Source organism: Gobio gobio (genome assembly GCF_949357685.1).
Source record: "Gobio gobio genome assembly, chromosome: 11".
NCBI classification, from domain to species: domain Eukaryota; kingdom Metazoa; phylum Chordata; class Actinopteri; order Cypriniformes; family Gobionidae; genus Gobio; species Gobio gobio.
In genome coordinates this window covers 16,161,098-16,182,724 of record NC_137104.1, presented here as the reverse complement: position 1 = coordinate 16,182,724, position 21,627 = coordinate 16,161,098, and the positions used below count along the sequence as shown (strand labels likewise).

Here is a 21,627-nt window from a genome sequence, read left to right as displayed (position 1 = left end):
GGAGTCTGTCTGTACTTTAGGTTCCAATCCAAATGTTCCTGGGAAACAGTCCTTAAATGCCCCTTAAATACAGTTTGTGTTCTTGTACAGCATGTGAAAAAAATCTATACAGCAAAATGTTGCTGTAGTTTGCAATATTGTATTAGACAATATTGTATGCCAAGTATCAGACTTTTATTATAAAAAATGCGAATATAAATTTAACCTTTTGGTGCTAAATTAATTAAATCAGTTGTTTTTTCAGCCCACTTCTATAGCGCTGTTGAGGGTTTTTTTTCTTTGTCTTTTTTCTGGGGAGCATGATGGTCAATGTGCAGGAGGAAGATAGTAAAAAAAGATGGAGGCATTGGAGAGAAATCTGAATACATTGTCCATGTTTAAATCAAATTTAAACTTATTGACTTATTTTGGATTTTTTTAACTAGGAAGAAAGTAATGATGTGGATATGACATATGGGATTTGCTAGGCGTGGTGTCATATAAAAATAATAAAACATGAGGACTCCCCTCACACACCACCATCCAGAGATGGCGTTAGCCTTAACCATTTATAGAGTTAGCCTTAACCATGGATGTTAAATCAGGCCTTTTGTGGACCTTTACAGCGGGCTATTTATCAAAATATGTTATCGCAATGCTCGATGCCCTATAAACACTAAGGTCTCTAAATTATCAATATTAGGGATGCATATACTTACCCAATATACTGCACTCATGTACTCTTAGTCATTAAACAGACACATTCACAGGCATCGCTGGAAAGTTGTTAGTTCGGTCGGATATGTCTATTGCAAAGAAAGTAAAACTTTATAAATATTAAAATAATTTAAATATTCAAGCGCAAGAAGACACAAAAGAGAACTCGATTGAATACTTGTGTGCTGTGTGAGAGGTTTCCTGTGCACCAACATCTGAAGTGCGCACCCAGATGGATTGGCCATTCTGGGAGAAAAGCGAATACATGAAAAGTTCCCACATTTGGTTGGCGGTGGATGTTAATTTCACACCCTGTTCATATAGTTTATCCAGGGTTGGAAAAAAGGACCATGGGACCCTGGAGCTCAACCGCCATTCCACCAACTTGTTTCCTTCATATGTGATTGTGAAACAACTATGTAAGTTTATCAAAGTGTGGTTGCCCTTGGGCGTCTGCGGTCTCGGAGCATGTTCTTCTCATGCGTGGTCCTGAAATCCTGCTTAGAGTTTATCTTCAAAAGTTCTACATGAGGTGGTTGAGTAAATTAGAGAGGAATGGCATTGTTCTGCTCCTCTCGAGTGGCTCATGTCCATATGATGCTGGTGAAATGGTGAAAGAATCTTTGCCTTGGAGCAGTGATGTCATGTGAGAAGGGCTCAGAGAATGGTAGCCTGTGTCTTCATTGTGTTTTGTCACGTGAGACAAGGATAGAGCTCAGGAGTAAGGAAAACAACTGCATCTTACTGTGGATTTGTATGTACTGAGTTGGATGAAATATCACTCCAAAGTGGGTTTAACTAGTTGAGGTGGGAGGTCAAACCAGGCATATTATTCATATTCTTTGTCATATAGCTGCAATGTATATGCGTGGAAGAAGTGGCAGGATGTTTTCGTTCTCTCCTGTCAGCTCAGTTCACATGGGTGGCCTCTTTCCCTCCACCATCTCCGTCTCATCTCACAGAGAAAGTTAAACCGACACAGACAGTTCAGATTTAACTGTTCAGATGTGAATGTTTGCTTAGTTCATCTTGGGTTTACCCAAGTTTATATAGTTTGTCTTTACTGCTGGAAATCCATCTGGTGAATGAATAACTATTAATGGAACGTTGCTATGGAAATGCTTTTGATTGGTTTGGAAAGTCTTTTGGAAAGTTTATGAATGCTCATGCTGAATCAGAATTTTGACTGAGCGGTCCAATTTGTAAATGATTTAGGTCATGAAAGGCATTTTAGATGTGAAGTGAACCTCTTTGACTGCCATGTAGTGTTGTCATGATTCTGGAATTTCTAACCTTGATACAATATCTGGAAAAATATCAGTATTGGATATAGGGCTGCGCAATATATCTAAATTATCGAAATATCGCAAATGCACATATTGCAATATGCATATCGCAAGGGTACGCAATATCTGAATGATTTTAACATGCTACTTCAACATTGTGAAAAGTATACGTTTTAGGTTGATGCATATAGCAGAGAATAGACTGAGCACACGACTGTTACTTATGTGACTTGCTTGACGTTAAAAAGAGTTATTAAACGCAATAACTTGCAAAAAACAACTCTTTGCAGTTTCGTGCTGTCTGCTGTGTGACACACAGACCGAAACGTGCGCACAAGCCATTCTTTTTTCGTGTCTTGTTTCACACTCAAGCTGTAAAATACACACACAGTTATGTCAAAATGGCTGTCTTGATGAGTATTCATGTAAACACAGTCCTGAGGGAAACTTAAATCGAGGACGGTCACCCTGTCTGCAGAACATGCAAGAAGAAAGTCACTGCAATAGGGGCATTTAAAATCTGTCGAGTCGTTTTCGTGACCACTCACTGTTGTAGCGAACGCAAGGCAAGTGGACTTTGACCTCAATACCAAAACTACGTCTAGGAAATAATTGGACACAAAGTTTTGAGTTGAAATATTTTATCTCACTCACTTGAAATTAACGTGAAGCTTCCACAGAGAAAAGTTTGAAGCAAGTGGCTTTGAGCCAAAGACGAACGAACAAGTTCAGACATTTAAGGAATAATAATGCACATTCATTGTGCACTTATTACACAGATTTTCTTTACCACATAAATAATTACGGGGACGTATTGAATTGAGATGAATGTTTATAAATCCATTTTGTACAGTGTACAAAACAATCATCCAGACAAGATGATCACAAGAAGTTATAGTAATAATTATAGTAGTATTAATAGTAAAGTCCTCTGATTTAATTTTCAATACAGCCAAAAACAGACGCGAGACGCAAGTTGCATTATTTAAACAAGAGAAGTGCATCCGTTGTGATACGAGAATGTGCTCTGTTATAATGTGTTGCTATTGACGACGGCCATTATAAGGAAGGAAATGCCATTTTGCTTAAAGTACATAGAGCTGCTTGATTTATTTGTTGATTTTCAAATATAAAACTTGTTGAAATGTTTTCAGTGTGTGCATATGTTCTTTTTGAGCACTTTCATCTCATTTAACAAAACCGTGATGATTTTGATTATAGTAATAATTTGGGTCACTATAATCGTGATATGAAATTTTCATACCGTTCCGTCCCTACAACAGGGAAAAATTGGCTCAACATTATGGGCCAGTATAAGTTAATTTACTTGTGATCAGAGTCAAAGTACTTTCTCATCAAATGGAACTCTGCTGTAGTTAGCCTGATTTCATTTGTACAGAGAGTCTGGCCACTCTCCATTGACAAGCGTAAACTTCCTTGAAGGCGGGCACTCTGTTGAAGTTTAAAACTATTGGATCTGCCCAGAGCCACTCTGGATCTGCCATAACCAATCGCTAACATTTGGTCGTGACGTATGTCATCTCAAACTAGCGCACGACAACGTCATCGTTCATTCTCCACTCCCTCTGTTCTCTGATTGGACCGGTTAAAATTTGACCGGAGAAAACCAGAGAATATACTGCAATCCCAGCCGGAGTACTGAAGGAAAATGAAAATTGAGCGGAACTATGTAGGAGAGTGGGATTATATAATAATAATAATAATAATAATAATAATAATAATAATAATAATGAAAGTATAAGTCAGAAGTACTGTATATTACTACTGTACTACAACTGTACAGTAAATAAATATTTTATATATAATAGCATTAGTCTGAGGCTAAAACTTTATAAGAAATGTATCTTGTGTTTTGATGTTAATCCCTTCTCAGTGTGCACTGTGATGATCAGCACAATAACCCCCTAGTGAATAGACATAACTGGTGTGAATGAACAGTGATGAAGAGCCTGTCTCATCTTGTCTCGCTCTCACCTGCACTGTAGTTTAGATGGTCCGTCTTAATAGGGTCTGTCGTCTATAAATAAATAACTCGGAAACCTTCCCTCCCTTTTGCATAATGTGATTTGACTCCGTACAAGCTGTGCTATTGATTAGGTGTAATTGAGGACCGCTTTGGACGATTTGGCACAGCTGACGTCCTCTTAATATTGTTTTTGTAACGATTCAGAATCAGATGAAGTCTAGAACTATTCAGGATATGAATGCTGTTTGTTTGTGGCACGTTGTTAAGAGGTTACAGAAACCCATTATGAAACCCTTATGTATACGGTTGTGCACACATTGGTTCACGCATCATGTGCTTGTGTGTGTGCTGCTGAGACACATGCCGATGCTTCAGCGGACAGCTGACTGCTGCCCACATCTGTGTAAAGGCACTGGCATGCTAACTCAATAAAGGAAGTAGAGCACTGCCCAAATGTGTGTGTCTGACAGACAGACAGCTCTTGTTACTGTCAGAATGTTGTTTGCTGGTAGGTGTCTTGATTTTCTGGAAATAAGACTGAAAAGGCTGTGTGGACTGCGGAGATGTAAATATCCTGAATTAGATTTTAGAAAACTAGAAAATTAGAAAACCGCAGCTGTTTTGGCTAACGGACATACAGTACATAAACAACCCTTGCTCTTTATAGTCTGCTACTTTATAGTTCTGTCAGTTCTGTAAATGAGCCAGAAGGTTCACTTGTAGTTCTGGTATATACATAATACCATAGGAAAAGAATATAGCAAAGAACAAAAAAAAAATATGATGATGATGATGATGATGATGATGATGATGATGATGATGATGATGATATATATTTTTTAATTAGAGGAGTTTATTACATATTAGTAGATTAAATAATAATTATTATTATATACACCAATTATTATATACAATGCAAAAAAATTTATAAGAAATAATTTGTATGTATATGCAATATAATTCACCCTGTTTATTATTACTGCCATTACTATTTTTTTTATTTTAAAGATGCGGTGTGTAGTATTTATGAGGATCTATTGACAGAAATGCAATATAATATACATAACTATGTTTCCAGTGGTGCATAAAGACCTTACAAAATATACCGTTATGTTTTTATTACCTTAGAATGAGCCATTTCTATCTCCATACACCACGGGTCCCCTTACTGTGAAGTCGCCATTTTGCGCCGTCATGTTTCAACAGTAGCCCTAAACGGACAAACTGCTCTACAGAGCGCTAGCTACTCTCTGCTGTCTCAGACGACGACATCTTTGGCCTGTGACGGCCATCGTAGCTTCTCTATGTGAGCAATTCGCAACCTCACCGTTAAGGCTGCACGATTTTGGGGAAATATCTAATTGCGATTTATTCTGGTTAAATTTGCGATTGCGATTTAAAATGCGATTATTATTTATTTATTTTTACAATTGAAAAGTGTGTATATATCATTTTGTGTTTATATATTAATGTGACTAATAATAATAATGATTATTATTATTGCTAAATAAAAATAAGAAATATTACTATTACAATAACATTAATTATTAAAAAATTTAAATAGAGCATTTAAGAATAAATATAACAGTATAATAATAATAATAATAATAATAATAATAATAATAATAATAATAATAATAATAATTATTATATTTTACAGAAAACTAAAAATGATTGGTTACCTGTGTTAGTATGCAGACAGCCTATGACTAAAAATCATTAGAAAGGTCTAAGGATTTATTGTAAAAAACAATTATTATTATTATACAAATCTGTGCTTTTTATCTGTGATATCAATTTCTTAAAGTCTATGTCTTTTAACATGAAATATGAGCCTCTTATGCATCCACTGTGGGGATTAAAACTCCTGTACATTGAAGAAAAACATATGGATTGTCATATACATTTATTTAGAGAGAAGTTTTATTTTTTTTATTTTCTACCCAAAAGTTTCATTCATACTGGAGGCCAGAGGGCGCCCTTGAGCAGAAACGGCACATTTGCGGCAGAGAAGTAATCATTTCAGGGCTCCAGAGTGCGACTAAATGGTCGCATTTTGCGACTAAAATTTGAGAGTGTGCGACTGAATTTTACATCTAGTCGCACATGTGCCACCAGTAAATTTGCCTGCTGTTGGTACTGGAGAAATTAAGAAAATACACTTACTAATTATAATTGATAGACGTTATGTCTGGCAAATTCTATCTTTGCCAGCCGTTTCTATATGAGATAATATTAAACCATTTGTCCGTGATGCATTTTTGCCATTCGCAATCCAGAAGAGAGAGAAATTGAGTGAGCTACAGCGAACACAACACCACAGTCAGCTTAATGAGTGACGATGGCCAAGAACTAAACAAAAGTTTAGCCTACTTAAACTTTAGGGATGTGCTGTGATATTAATCTAATTTTATTTTCGATTTTGGCTTCCAAGAACTATAAAAAGATGGTATGAGGTAAAACTATTCCTATAGCCGTGTTCAGTCGAGCGCGACATCCTTCCCTTCACAGCCTTGCGCTGTCATTTCTCCTTAAACCTAAACTAAACGTCAGATTCAGTGATTGTTGTAAACTGCAGTCTCTACTGTTGCTAAACTGCGGGATGTGTTTGATAATAAAGAGCTATTAAATGCACAATCATCCGCGCAAGAGACGCTGTTTCCAACTTCAAGGCGGCTTATGCGTGTGTGCTGCGAAATGGACCGACTTGCACTTAATATTTTAGGCTTCGTGTGCGCGTCTAAACCATCAAATAAACAACAAATAGCCGGTGTCAAAATGACCGGATTGGAGAGTAGTTATTTTAACAGTTTATATCTTAAATGGGCGTAAATAGTTTGGAGAAATAGGAGAATATGATATTATTAGTTCTACATTCGATCGGTCTTAAAGGGGCAACGTCTAATAAACCTGCTGACGATTGAGCCATTAATTCGAATCGAACAAAAGGCAAATAGAAAATATTCACATCTCTTGAATTAATAACTTTAGCTTTTATAAGCATTAATCTATCAATTTATACAGTGAAAACTATGCAGTGTTATTTTACATTTCATTACTTTATTAGATTTCTTTGTAGGTTTGTTCTTTACTGTAATATTATTGTTAGCAGACCTTCCGAATGCTTGCACACTGGTTCATTTACAAATAGATGTTTTATATTTTTGTTCAAACTTTGCGGTTTCTTTTGCTATAGATATTTTACTTTTCAGATTATAAAGCCATGTTAATTATGTTCTTAATTATGTTTTTTTTATTTTTTATTTTTTTTATATTTAAGTATAATAAAAAGAACCGGTAAGAATACTGTTAAAGTACTGGATCGATAAGCAGTATCGGTAAGAGTAGTAATACCATTAAAACCTTAACGATACAGATCCCTATTAGTAATACAGTGGAAATTAGTAGATTTGGTTAGCATGTGGATTTACGGTGTGCGCCCCTCAAATTTCTGGTTGTGCCCCTAAAATTTTCAGTTGGGGGCCACTGTGCTCCTAGTGAAAAAAGTTAGTCTGGAGCCCTGCATTTGTTTTCAGGAAATCCCTATGGGAAATCCCTAATGTGAAGCTAGCGAATAAAATGAAGATATAAACGCTTTGACTGATTAAACATGAAGATAATACTTCTGCGACAAGATATGGTGTATTTGAGTTCTTCAAGCCTTCTCGGGTATTTTCATAATAATAAAAGTATGCAGTACTAATTGACATTCTGTGATAAGAAGCCACATCAGCTCGACTGACAATAGTGAGTTAAAACATGTTATTAAACGTTGTATTTGGTTGGACAACAGGTTTATGAATGCTTCGCATTACTAGTTTGTGAAGATGACACATGTTGCTCAAACTCGCAGTGCTTTCAGACGGAGCAGCGTTTACTCCTGATCACAGCTGCTCTTTACTGACATGCCTGGCATTTATTTATTTAATTAATTAAAATCGCAGCCTTTGCGCTTTCATAATCGCACATAAGCCAAATCGTGATTAATAATCGAGATTAAGCCAAATTTCGATTTATCGTGCAGCCCTACTCACCGGCTAGATGCCGCTAAAATGTACACACTGCACCTTTTATTTGAATAAAATTTGTGTTTTAAATTAAAATAATCATAATGATTGGGCAGGGGCAATTTTCAAAACTATCTGGTATCTATTTTAAAGAAATTGTCTGAATTATGCATGCACAAAGCATATAACATATTCATGAGCAACACTTTTAACAAATTGTAAGGATTATGAATATTGTTCATCCTCAAATCAGGCCTTAAGAAAAGCTCAACAAACTCTGGACTTGCCTTGGAGCAGTGATGTCATGTGAACTGGGCTGAGCGAACAGTAGCCTGTGTCTTCATTGTTTCGCGTAGCGTGAGACAGAGAGAGAGCTCAAAAGAGAGGAAGGCAACTGCACCATAGTGTGAACTTAAACAGAAAGAGAGATGAAATATCACTCCGAAGTGGGTTTGTTGGGGGTTTAGGGCTAGTTATTATGTCTGATGATATTCGTGGGCCAATACAACTAATTGTCTCCACTACCAGAAAATAAACAATGATTTAGAGCTGATCAGCATAAAAATGATATCATGCATGTCGAGTTCAAGTCATGTGCTTCTGACTGGATTTAGCCCTGTATGTGTTAGTGTGTCAGGATGTTTGCTGTCTCTTCTTTCACTTTCCCTCCACCATCATCACTGCTCTCTCTCACACCCATTTTTTCCCTCATTCCTTCTGAGTCACAAGCCTGGAGAGAAAACTGCAGAGAGAATAGTCCTGTGTTCCTCAACTGTTTCAGGACGTCTGCAGGAACTCGATGTTCTCACAGTCACACCCTCCGCCGCTTCTGAATTACATGCACGCAAGCATAAGGGTACAGTACCTTAAACTAGCGCTACTGCAGGAAAAAGTAGCAGTCGTTCTGCTTTTTTTTTCTAAATCTTCAGAAGTTAATTAGCCGACATGTAATTTTGTGTGTGTGTGTAAGCAAGCAAGTAAAACATTGTGGATCTGTTGTCTTGGTGAAACAATTAGCAAAACTGTTACATTCAGCTTTAGGGCTGTTAGTTACTGACGTGTGCCAAACAACCTCTCCATTATTTAATAAATGATGAGCCACTCGATGAGCTGTCGCTGCATCATCATACAACATCCTCCTCCTCCTGACCTGTTATGTAAAAGCTCTGCCTCTCCCAGATGTGTAACTGAGGTGGATATCTGATGCTTTGTTGATGTTGACCACACCTGAAAAAGCTGGAATAAAAGGACATCAATGGAAGACTGTTTTTTTTATACTGAGGGCAGGACGTATGTTATTTACTTGTGAGAGTGACAAAGAAACATGGAGTAATGCTGTAAAACAGGACATGTCTCAAACAATGTATCGGCCAATAATCGGTATCAGTCGATAAAGCCAATTATTTTCACTATCGGCCATCGGACAACATGTCGTTTTTTTTAAGGTAATATCTTAATATAAATATTAATAGATCATATTATTTGAGTGTTATATCTGAAAAAAAAAAAAAAAATAGCAGTTGAATGCTCATTTTCTCTATTTTTACATTTAGCCTGACAAGCCAGACCCACATCAAGATGTTGGGTCTGGAAACTCACCATTGACAGGGCTCAATCTGAGGGGCGGGATAAATGGTTGTCTTTCGAATTCCCTCTGCACGCAATTGGATAGCGCCATGAGCGCCACAACCAACCAGAGCAAAGAAGAAGGTGAAGCCGAGCTAACGTTAGTTGATAGACTTTCGCCGTATCCGGTCGGCAAAACTTCGAACATATCTTCTTTTCTTAAGAATGACTTCAGTGCCTTTTCTCAAAGAAAAGCTTAACTCCAAGTCTTCCAGAGTCGCGGCCAAACCGATTCAAAAGACCACTGTTCGTCAGCTTCTTTGTTTACGAGTAGCACGCAGAACCTCCGCAACTCTGCCGTGACGTGCCGTCATTATGTTAAGCCCGCCCACCAACTCTACACGCACTGTGATTGGCCTGACCAGAGTTTGGTTTTTCCAGCTCTCAGGTCTACCGAGAGTTGCTAGACTACACTCGCGGCAAAATAAATGTTCTGCCGCTAGGGTGCGTCTAGATTTCTAGGCTAATTTAGATTACCTTCTGTCATTTAATGGTCAATTAAAATGAAAGTGTAAGTTTGTGATTTTCAACCTGATTTGTGTTGTTACAGTGTTAGTAGTATATGTAAATGAACAATGTTTACTCGTTCTCTGTTTCCCTGACTGAAAAACGTAAAAACAGATAACACTTCCACATTTCTGTATCCCCGCCAACGGACAGTCGGATCGGTCGAGGGTTATTAACAGAACAGTTATTGTAAGCGTAGGTTTATTGCTGAAAATTGTATTGAACTATGTCTACTACTCTTTAAACAGCATTATGGTAAAAATTGAATACTTTAGCTGTACACAATAGCCCTGTTTCCACCGAAATTACCCAGAACAATTTGTACCAGGAACTTTTTTTACAGGGACTTTTTTCCCCCCAGACCTGCTACTGTCTGCGTTTCCACTGCGGTCTGAAGTACTGTGAAGATTTGGCAAATTAGTCCAGAGACGTGGGACTGCGCGCGGCTGCTCCTCCCAGTCAGCGACGGACAATAATAATTTACTGTCTGCAACAATAACAAGTGGAGGAGATGCAAGCAGCGCTGCTTTTGCTAGTTATGTATTGGTTTACTAAATATGTAAATAACAAAACGGCGGAAAAGAGACGAGCACTGATACTAGAGTGTATTCTGAATGCTCGTAAAGCTAGATTTAAAATAAGACAACGTATGTTATTATCAGCTATTACGGACATTGACCGTGCGATTGCTGAGACAAACGCGCACCATCGGACAGAAAGAGCAAGACTGATATTTACTGAATGCAGAACGAACCTCGCAAGACTTTTAAAAATGTTGGTTGAAATAAAATGCTGCGTGAGCTCAACCAATCAGCATGTTCAGCGCCCAAGTCCCACCCCCGGAAGTTCCGGAACTTTGAAAAAGTACTACCTCGCGAGCCGGGCCGTTTGGAGGGGGAAATATTTACCCGAAACTTCATTTAGACCCTGGTTCCTGAGGTGGAAACACGGCTAATGGTGTTTTGCTTGGTGCATAACTGACAGAACAGCAGTTTCTCTGTTTTTAAACTCTGTTCGGCCTAAAACGATGTGTTTGTGGTCATCCGGTTTGAAATGTTGATTACAAACAACATTATTATTTAAATTTTTTAGGTTTTCATTTAGGTTTTTCAGACTTTCTGTCACAGTGTTCTCTCCATATTTACGATTCTTTGCAGCCTTTAGCCAACCTACAACACGCAGGATCCTTCACTGGAAACCGAAAGTAACTCACTCCTGCTAAACATTTAATCTTTGAATTCTTGCACCCGGGAACAATACAAATTAACACCATTGTGACTAAAAGTTTGCTAAGAAGTATTCCCTACTAAAGCACGGCGTATCTGGTAAGCGTATCCATAGCAGACTGGTGGGAGTGGCCTTGGACAGCTACATAAATGCCCAGTGAATAATGGGGGGTGAAGTTTTCATACCTATTTTGCAAAAGGAAAGACAACAGCTTTTTTTCCTTCTGTTTTCTCTATGTCAGGTAATACAGATTAAAATTCTCGCTTTTCTAGTTCTTACTGTATATGAAGCCAAGTTATATTGAAACTGGTGAAGTACCCCTTTAATCTTTAAAAACCGTAATAATTTAATAACACTGTTCGATGTAATCTTTGTCAAATTTTAAACTGAATATTTTTAGTTTTTTTTTTTTTTTTACAAAATAGTATAGCATTTTTAATTGACCATTTATTGGTTATATTAGCCAGAATTATAATATGTAGTTTAATCCCTATTTATAACTTTACAGACCACGGTGATATAAAATTACTCATGAGAATTCTGTCATACTGCCCACTCCTAGCATTTAAGTGTTATTAAACAACTAAAAACAAGTCCGCTAGTAATGAATGAATCCTTGACTGTTACACACTGTTTAGGGCCCGTTCTGTGTTTGCAATCCCACGCAGGCTAGACTTGTTGGTTGCTTCTCAGGTCTGGATCATGTAGCTGAGCTCTCGAGTAGTGTATTACATAGACGATTAGATTACATAAGAGCAGGACACTTATAATATTTGTTTTCCTCATGACAAGGATTAACGTTCGGAACACTGCATGTTATTAGTAGCAGGTATAGACTACAGCAAATCCACGCCTTGAAAATGTCAATATTGATATAGGGATGCTCTGATGAGTCTTGGTTTGTACATCAGCGGTGGAAGTGGTGAAATGTTTAGGAGACATGATGGTGAAGCCTCATCTGTTTGAGCACTCTCTTACATAACAGTAATTACAATTTTTATCTTTCGCTGATAAGGCGTTTCGTATAGCCCCCTATATAAACATAAATCTTTATTCCATGTTGGAGTTTTGTTTTTGTTTATTGACAGGGTTGAGAACAAATCTACATCTAGATTATCTGTTAGAGTACTATCTAGTTTGGAAGTTATCAGACCTTCTGTGATGTTTGCCAAACTTTTGCATGATTGTCAAAATAGTTGGTTTTACCACTCTTTCAGTAATTGCATAATATAATTTGCCTTGCATGAGCTGTTCTTGCAGCTCAATTGTATTAGTTAGGCTTAATTGATCGCTTGTTGGCTGTTCGGTCATGACAGTCTCCCGATGTGATCCCAAGCTTCAATGATTCCCAGGCTGATTTTCAGTTGACTCACGAGTACATCCGCTTCTGTTGCCTGAACTTGAATTGATCTTTTACAAAACAACACTAGGCCGGTCAATCAACTCGTTGACGGCTCATATGATAACAGAGGGTGTCTTTGTGTCAGGCACACGGAGGGTAAAAGCATGGGTTCATATTTATCTGGAAATGTGATTCACTGAAAGGTATTCATGTTCACTGACCGTGAGGCTCAAATAAAAAATTGCTGCTATTTTTAGAAACTTTTTATATATTTATCAGAATATGGTTCAATATGAATGAATATATGGAAATAATTAAATTTCCTTAACACTAATAATAATATATTGACAATATAATATATATTTTATATAACGTGTCTATAATGTTTATATAATCATGAGAGTATTTTTAAATGAATAAATAAATACATATGAAATGTGTAACATTGCTTAATATATTAACAATTATTATCATTTTAATATTCATTCATGAGACAAATTTACAACAAAAAACACATTTCAAAGCATAAATATAAATAACTGATAATGGATAATAAATAGTGTTGCTATTTTTAACCATTTTTAAAATAGTGTCAAGATGAAAATATAGAAATGATGACTTATGAATTAATTTGTCAATAAATTCATCAATTGACATTCATTAGCATAAATAATTGTATATAATTATATATAAAAATAGTTATATAAAAAAATGTGTTAAGCATAAATAACTGATAAGGGATAATAAAAATGCTTTTTTACATTTTTTGAATAGTGTCAAGATGTATTATATCAAATACAATTAATGTATTCATAATAATTCATCAAATTACATTAATTAGCATAAATATGGACTGGCCCTTATTGTCGAGCCCTATTTGAGCCAAATACCCAGTGTTTGTCACATCTGAGCATCTGAATTCCCCCTCCATTATACCATGAAGGCCTCTGAGAGTCATAAGACTGTAATGAGGCTTATCCAAGAGGTTGTTGACTCTCTCTTTCTTTTAAGCTAGTCTCTGAATCCTTTTATCAGTGGTCATGATATGGGTTGTAAAATAGAGGTTTGTCATAGCACGTGTTGCTTCTGATGTCATGAGTTTATGGTCATTTATTCAGTTATGCTTGATGAATGTCAATGTATGTGTTACAGATCATAGAGTCTCTGGGTATAATGATCTACAAGGCTTTGGATTACGGCCTGAAGGAGCATGAGGAGAGAGAACTCAGCCCTCCTCTGGAGCAGCTCATCGATCTCATGACCAACATGGCAGACACGGAAACAGACTGTCCTGATGAAGGGTATGAGGCAACGGAAGAAGAGGATGAGGGAGAGGAAGAACCTGCAGAAGTCTCCAACATTCGTGGATACCGTGACATAATTTCTGTAAGCATTGATAGCTCATTATACATCGGGTTGTACTCGCTTTATACGGGATATAATACAAATTTTATCGTTATTTTATTAACCCTTTCCTCGCCATTGAGAAATTTTCCATAATTTATGACACAACACATCCCCGCCAGTATCGGAAATTTCCAGCAATCCGTGATAACACTGTTATACGGTAGGGGGCGCTTTAACGAAGCATTGCTTATGCACATGTAAAATAACACAATCATCAAACATTAAGCAGCATATAAATCAAAACTGCCTAACGTTACCAAATAAAAGGACAAACCCATAAAAAGGTAACGACGGTGAGGCTTTCGAACTGTTGATGGACTCAATCTACTCCATCTGTTTTGATCATCATTCTGAACGCCGGATCTGCGTCATATTCTCGCGCATGCGTCGTGGAGGCACACACGGAAGACAATAACAAGTTGGATAAAGGTGTTATTTAGATTTTTTTTTGCGCACAAAAACTATTGTCGTCGCATCGTAAGATTATTGTAGAGTCACTGTGGTGAGATGGACTTTGTAACGACGTTTTAAGTGCCTTTTAAGCGTCTTGGGAGTGTAAATGTACTGAATGCCAATGGAGGCCTATCTGAAGCCTTTCTCAGCCATCAGCTTTCAACAAAAATATCTTCATTTGTGTTCCGAATATGAACGGAGGTCTTACGGGTGTCGAGCGACATGAGGGTGAGTAATTAATTACAGAATTTTCATTTTTGGGTGAACTAACCCTTTAACATAGCCAATAGCGTTTAGTTTATATCACAGCTCGGTAAAGCCACAGTTTCCTCCTAATCTCAACCGTTTCTCCTCCTAATCTCCTCTGTATCGCTTTAATATACAGAATTCTGTGCAGAATTCAAATGGGTCAGACACATTTTCTGGTATGCCCTGACTCACGCATATGATCCTATCTGTGCTATCATGTTCCTGGACCGGAACAGACTATTCGCACGCTGTGGCGGTTCACGTGACACTATTGTAAAACCAGACTTCATTCGCACCAATGGAAACCATATTTACACTGTCTAGCTGTGTTCTGTTCGGCAAGGTCCCTACGCAAGTGTTCACTGCTCCCTACTCCCTGAGCACGGTTTATCAGTCGAAGTGGACTTTGCTGACAATAATCGTTCATTTGGAACGCCCTGCAACGTCATCATAGTAAGGTAAAGAAGGGGTTGTGCAGATTGATATAACATAAATAAATATTGTAATTTACTTTACTTACAAATTTCAAAAAAATTTGAAAATACTTTAAAAAAAAAACATATAAAAGGCTTATACATAGACAATACTAAACACAAAGTATGTATTAGTTGTATTAGTTTATTACATAGACTACTGTACTGTAACAGTTCATCAAATCAAAATTTATTTTCATTTTGAATGACAATGTATAAAAGTGTTCTTAACCAATGTTCTTAATAATTGTAGCGGTCTCATCTTGTGCGCTTTCTTTCCCACACGCAGCTGCATAGTAAACATTCCTGAGGTAAATGGTCAAATAAAAAAAATGACAGTGCCTCAGCTGCTTCTCAACACTTTTACTTTCTTTACATATTCATACAATAGAATATGCAAATGTAACAGTAATCGCCACAACTATTCATAAATACTCTAGTTTGTAATAACAAGAATATTTATGACAACTCAAATGCATACGTAAACTCCTCCATCGCAGAGCCGTTTAAAAACTCTTCCAACGGCTTTGCTCTATAGTTATGCTGCGTTCCAGGCAGGTTTTTTAGCCCGTAAGTTACGACTTCAAACCACAACTTTGTAGTGTTCCAGGCAAAGTTACGCCAAACTGCCTGAGCGCAAGGAATTGTGGTAGCTAGATGTAAACAAAGCATGGCGGACCGTACGGGGCTTATGCTCATTTACAATCATTTCTATCGCCAAAGGTGCTTACTCCTTGATTATTTGAGGGAAACGGAGAATAAAACGGTGCATAAGGCAGGAGAAGCTGTTATACCTTTTCATTTACGTTATTTGTATATTTTTGTACATCCGTAGGGGCTGCCATTGTTGTTTAGCGGGCTATGTGACGTCAGAGCGCATAACTGGGAGTACATCGATCTAGTATGAGTTCAAGGGTGGGAAGCGCACTTTCACGGGTAGAAGGTTGGAAAAACACGGGTTACGGGTTGCCTGAAACGCGACATTAGTTCAGACTGGTGACTCTGTGCGCAATGCCGGTTGGGTGATTTTTGCTCTCCACTTCCTGTGAAGCGATGCATCAATGTTCCCTTATTCCCTACACTGCACGCAGTGCCCTTTGAACTGAACATGTTCGCTCCCTTCGGATTGGAATCTCACTTAAAATGGCAGAATACCCTTTAAAGTCCACTTCGCAATCCACTTACGGTCAAATGGAATGCATCCTCTGAATTGTTCCCTATCCCCTATATAAAGTGCACCATGTGCCATTCACGGGACGCTTTAGATTCTAGAGAGCATTTGACTGGACAAAAAAAAAACTGATGAGAAGCTGAAGTGCAGAGGGATGTCATCAAAATCATTTATCCATATTGGTGGAAGTGAGAGACTGTAAGATTTGAACGCATATATCTTCTAAATGCAAATTTTGTCTTTGCTTTGGAGCACACCTAGCTTATAGATAAGAGTAACACTGTGTCCTAACTACACGCGACGCGACGCTGCGACACGCTATAAAAGGTATCTTTTCCATGTTAAAGGGATAGTTCACCCAAAAATGAAAATTAGCCCATAATTTACTCATGTCCCTCAAGTCATCCTAGGTGTATATGACATTCTTCTTTCAGACGTATAAAATCTGAGTTATATTACAAAAGTCCAGGCTAATCCAAGCATTAGAATTGCAGTAATAATTGCTTTGTTTTTGTAGTCCATAAAAAGTGCATCTGTCCGTCAAATAATGTGCTCGACGCGACTCTGGGGTGTGAATAAAGGCCTTCTGAAGCGAATCGACGCGTTTGTGTAAGAAAAATATCCATATTTAAAACTTTATCAAGTAAACTTTTGGCTGTCAGCCTTCCGTGGAAAAGTGTTGAATGTTAAAAGTGAAACTCAAGATGCGTACGTGACGTCATGACGAGCCTACTTGGTCGCGTTAGTCTTTCGATCGGCAGGGGAACTTTCAACACTTTTTCCATAAATTGAACAGGGAAGGTGGTCGGCCGAAAGTTTACTTTTTAAAGTTTTAAATATGGATATTTTTCTTACACAAACGCATCGGTTCGCTTCAGAAGGCCTTTATTAACACCCCAGAGCCACGTGGAGCATGTTATTTGATGGGCAGATGCACTTTTTATGGACTTCAAAAACAGAGCAACTATTACTGCAATTCTAATGCTCGGATTAGCCTGGAATTTTGTAATATAACTCAGATTTTATTCGTCTGAAAGAAGAATGTCATATACACCTAGGATGACTTGAGGGTGAGTAAATTATGGGCTTATTTTCATTTTTGGGTGAACTATCCCTTTAATTTGAGTTTTTGTCCTAACCAACCGCCACAGCGACACACGATTATTTTATTTTAGAAACGGTTTCTATTTCTGTGACGTCACGGCTGGAACAACAACACAAAACATGTCAATGATAATCTCAGGTAATGTTTATGTGCTTTATTTAATGTTAAAAGCGTGTAATGTAACTTTGAATATCATTTAGTGCTCCTAGCTTTGTTAAGCCCCGTTCACACTGCCAGCGACACGCAGGGACAAAGCGACACAATCCCATTCATTTCAATGGAGAGCTGGCGACTTCCGGCGACACGAGCGACAGTGACCGTTGGCGACAGAATGTGGGCGTGTCAAGCGACGCGAGACACGCGACAAAAGTTCCGAAATTTCAACTTTATGCAAATGAGAAGCGATTTTCGCGAGCGACAACCAATAGGAGTGAAGTCGGTGGAGTGCACGTGATCCGTCTGCTGTACTGCTACTGCGGTGTCGTGTCAAGATGGAGGAGAAGTTGATTTTAGCTGTTAGCAATTTCCCTGTTCTTTACGATATGTCTCTGTGTACATACAGAGACACATTTAAAAAAAAATTATGCATGGAAGGAGGAGGGTGATCTGCTAATGACGTTTATAGGCAACCCGTAGTGGGGACCCCCACTAGCGACATGAATCTCTGGCGCTGGCGACATGCAGCGACAAAATCGCTGGTGGTATGAACGGGGCTTTAGTCATACTAAAAGCAACAAAGGATAATTCACCTCAGATCTTGAAATTAAACAAATGGAAACAAGAACGTTCAAACTGTGAACAAACAAGTGTATTCTAGGACAAAGATTGTTTTAGCAACTCAGTATGTATTTTTTAGTAGTTTAAATTATGTAATTTTTGTGAATTTGATTATGTACTTATCCGTTTCCTTGCGAGTGCCGTCAAGATCAATCTCTGGTGCCGTACACTTGCCGCGAGAGCCCGCCAACATGCTGTTCTGATTGGCTGTGTTTTTTTTATTGATTTGTCGCATCTCGTAGTCGCGTCGCGTCTGGTGTGGAGAGACAAGTGGCTTGTCGCTGGAATCTTATCGCGTCGTGTGTAGTTAGGACACGGTGTTAGGCTAACATATTCATATTAAAATCCCATTAAAAGCTCTCCAAGACTTTACAAGCACACTCTCTGTTCTGAGTTGGATTTATCTATTCTCTCTTAAGATCTGTGTGAATGTTATTTACTGAGAGATACTCTCTCAGCTGGTATTCATTATGCTGCTCCCTCAGGCCCACTTCAGTAACACATTACCCTGAGACTCCATAAAGGCTTTTAGACACTTACCAGCAGTTATTTTAAATTACAGTCATATTTATCAATACGCTAATGGAGAAACTGTACGAACTGTGGAAAGAAGGAATATGATAACACTGTGTACACACTATAGCTTTAGCATGAGTTAAAGGGTTAGTTCACCAAAAAATGTAAATAATGTCATTTATTACTCACCCTCATGCCGTTCCACACCCGTAAGACCTCCGTTCATCTTCAGAACACAAATTAAGATATTTTTGTTGAAATCCAATGGCTCAGTGAGGCCTGCATAGCCAGCAATGACATTTCCTCTCTCAAGATCCATTAATGTACTAAAAACATATTTAAATCAGTTCATGTGAGTACAGTGGTTCAATATTAATATTACAAAGCGATGAGACCGATTTCAAAACACTGCTTCATGAAGCTTCGTAGCGTTATGAATCAGCGTATCAAATCAGCGGTTCGGAGCGCCAAAGTCACGTGATTTCAGCAGTTTGGCAGTTTGACGCGATCCCAGTGTTTTGAAATCGACCGTCGCTATACAAGTCGCCATTTCGTTTTTTGACGCAGCAAAAATATTCTCGTCGCTTTATAATATTAATATTGTACCACTGTACTCACATGAACTGATTTAAATATGTTTTTAGTACATTCATGAATCTTGAGAGAGGAAATGTGATTGCTGGCTATGCAGGCCTCACCGAGTCATCGGATTTCAACAAAAAATATCTTACATTTCCATTTTTGGGTGAACTAACCCTTTAACATTGTAATAAGCAATACCTTTAACTTGTTCTTCGCCATAAAAATACCCATGAAATAGTAACCACGTGATTTAAAACAACAACATGCATTTGGTAATGGTCATTTTGGGTCACAGTACGTTCTGAATTATTCTTTTCAGGACTAATTAGATAATGTCTGTCCTTCCATGCCTTCCTTTCTGTCTCTGACTTTAGTGGTGAGGTCGATCACAGAAAACGAACCATGACATTAGATTTCTCCCAGCTGACTGACTGTATTTATGCTCTGCCTGGTGAAACCTTTTAAATTCTTTATTTAGACAGAGAAAGATTTACAAAAAGATAAAGAGGACGAGAGCGGAAGATAGTGGACTACCGTTGAAACGTGTCTCTTTCGTTCAGCCCATTTGTTTGGAATGGGAAAGTAAAAGAACTTTGCGGACTATTCTATTAACATCCTCTGCCGCATTCTCCTTAGATGCTTTTCCATTCTTTATCGATCCACTTCTTATCTCCCACCTGTCAGGTCTAGCAGGTTTTTTTTCTTCCCCAAAGTAGTATTCACTTTCCCTTGGCGTAGTCAGTATTCTCGTCAAGCGTGATTCCTCAGCAAAACACGTCATGGAGATAGTGAATCTGCGCTGTGTAAGACATTCCTGAAGAGGGCAGAGCTTAAGGGAAGGTGCGGGGAAAAATGTCATTAAGCCGGTTGGAGGTGTCTTTGGTGGAGTAATTGTATATTTAAAATGCGTGTCATGCTCAAACTATTATACTTGGGAAACTGAACTTAAAATGGGCCTGTGTTTTTGACCTGCTAGGCATGCAATCTTTGGGTTTGGCTCTCAGCTATGTGCCAAAACATAATGTGTAATGCCAGGATTAACTTATCAGACAGATTCAGATGATGATTTTCTTAAAGTCTGTAAAAGATGCAAGGATTAACTTGCTAGACCGAGTTGGAGGAGACATTCATTGACCTTAAAATGCACTTCTCTCCTCTGAAACCCTCTGAACTATTTTAGGAAAGGGACTTCTTGACAAACAGAGCAATTACCAAAGATTTGTAGTCATACTGTAACCAATTTGCTTGTGAATGAGGCAAGGTGGTGGAATGTTTGGGAGCATTTTTGTGTACATTATATTTATAGCAACATTCAAATGGGAAATAATTCAAATTAAAAATTACATTTCTCCTGTCATTGCTTGTTTGGTCTCAAACCAAGGGACAATAACATCTCAACATCTGATCATATGATGGTTGCCCAAACAAATAAATGGTACTCTAGTGCAGGGTGTCCGAAACTACAGGGGGTGTTTGAGTAGGTGAAAAGCTAATACTGAATTAAATTCTAAAAATGTAACATTTAAATAAATAGATCGCTTAAAAAATAAAAGCAATCTAAATAAAATGCTTTTGATAATACAAATTATGACTTAAGATAACTTAAATTGTCAGAGAGTACTTCAAGTAAATATTTTAGGTCTAAAAGGTTCAGCTCACAAAGATGTTTTGGAATTCCTGGTCTCATGATGTTGTTTTTTTCCCCCTCTCCAGCTCTGCACATCTCACCTCCCCAGCCCATCGGATGCTCCCAACCACTACCAGGCCGTATGTCGAGCTCTGTACGCAGAGACCAAGGAGCTACGCACCTTCTTGGAGAAGATCAAGAGTGCCAAAGAGGTAACTCAGTTATTTATGTGTGGGTCCAAAATGTACTTTTTTTTTTTTTTTTGCCAATAGTGAGTTAATAAAAAAAATAAATTTAATAATCATTATAGTGTGTGTGTATAAATATATTAGGGGTGTAACGGTATACAAAACTGACGGTTCAGTACATACCTTGGTTTTGAAGTCGATACGGTTCAGTGTGTTTAAATATAAAACTCTTTTTTACTTTTTTTTTTTTTATTAAACACTGGTTTACTGAACAAATTGTCTGTCCTTAAATGAATTCAATTATAACTAAACGTTTCTTAAAGATAGTGCTGTAAACTATATAGGGAGCCCTTACTTGCACATTAATATTAAAGGTTAACAACAGAGCCCAAACTATTAGC

The 21,627-nt window shown here is 37.8% G+C and overlaps 1 protein-coding gene across 5 annotated transcripts in view; it reads left to right on the top strand.

Annotated features, from left to right (window-relative positions):
- Nucleotides 1–21,627, top strand: part of spire1a (spire-type actin nucleation factor 1a) — a 63,132-nt gene that overhangs the window by 16,623 nt on the left and 24,882 nt on the right. For all 5 annotated transcript variants that reach the window (XM_079829777.1, XM_079829776.1, XM_079829775.1 and 2 more), the window contains exons 3-4: nt 13,831–14,064; nt 21,125–21,250. In XM_079829777.1, the coding sequence (XP_079685903.1) occupies nt 13,831–14,064; nt 21,125–21,250 (360 nt within the window). The remainder of the gene's footprint in view (nt 1–13,830; nt 14,065–21,124; nt 21,251–21,627) is intronic.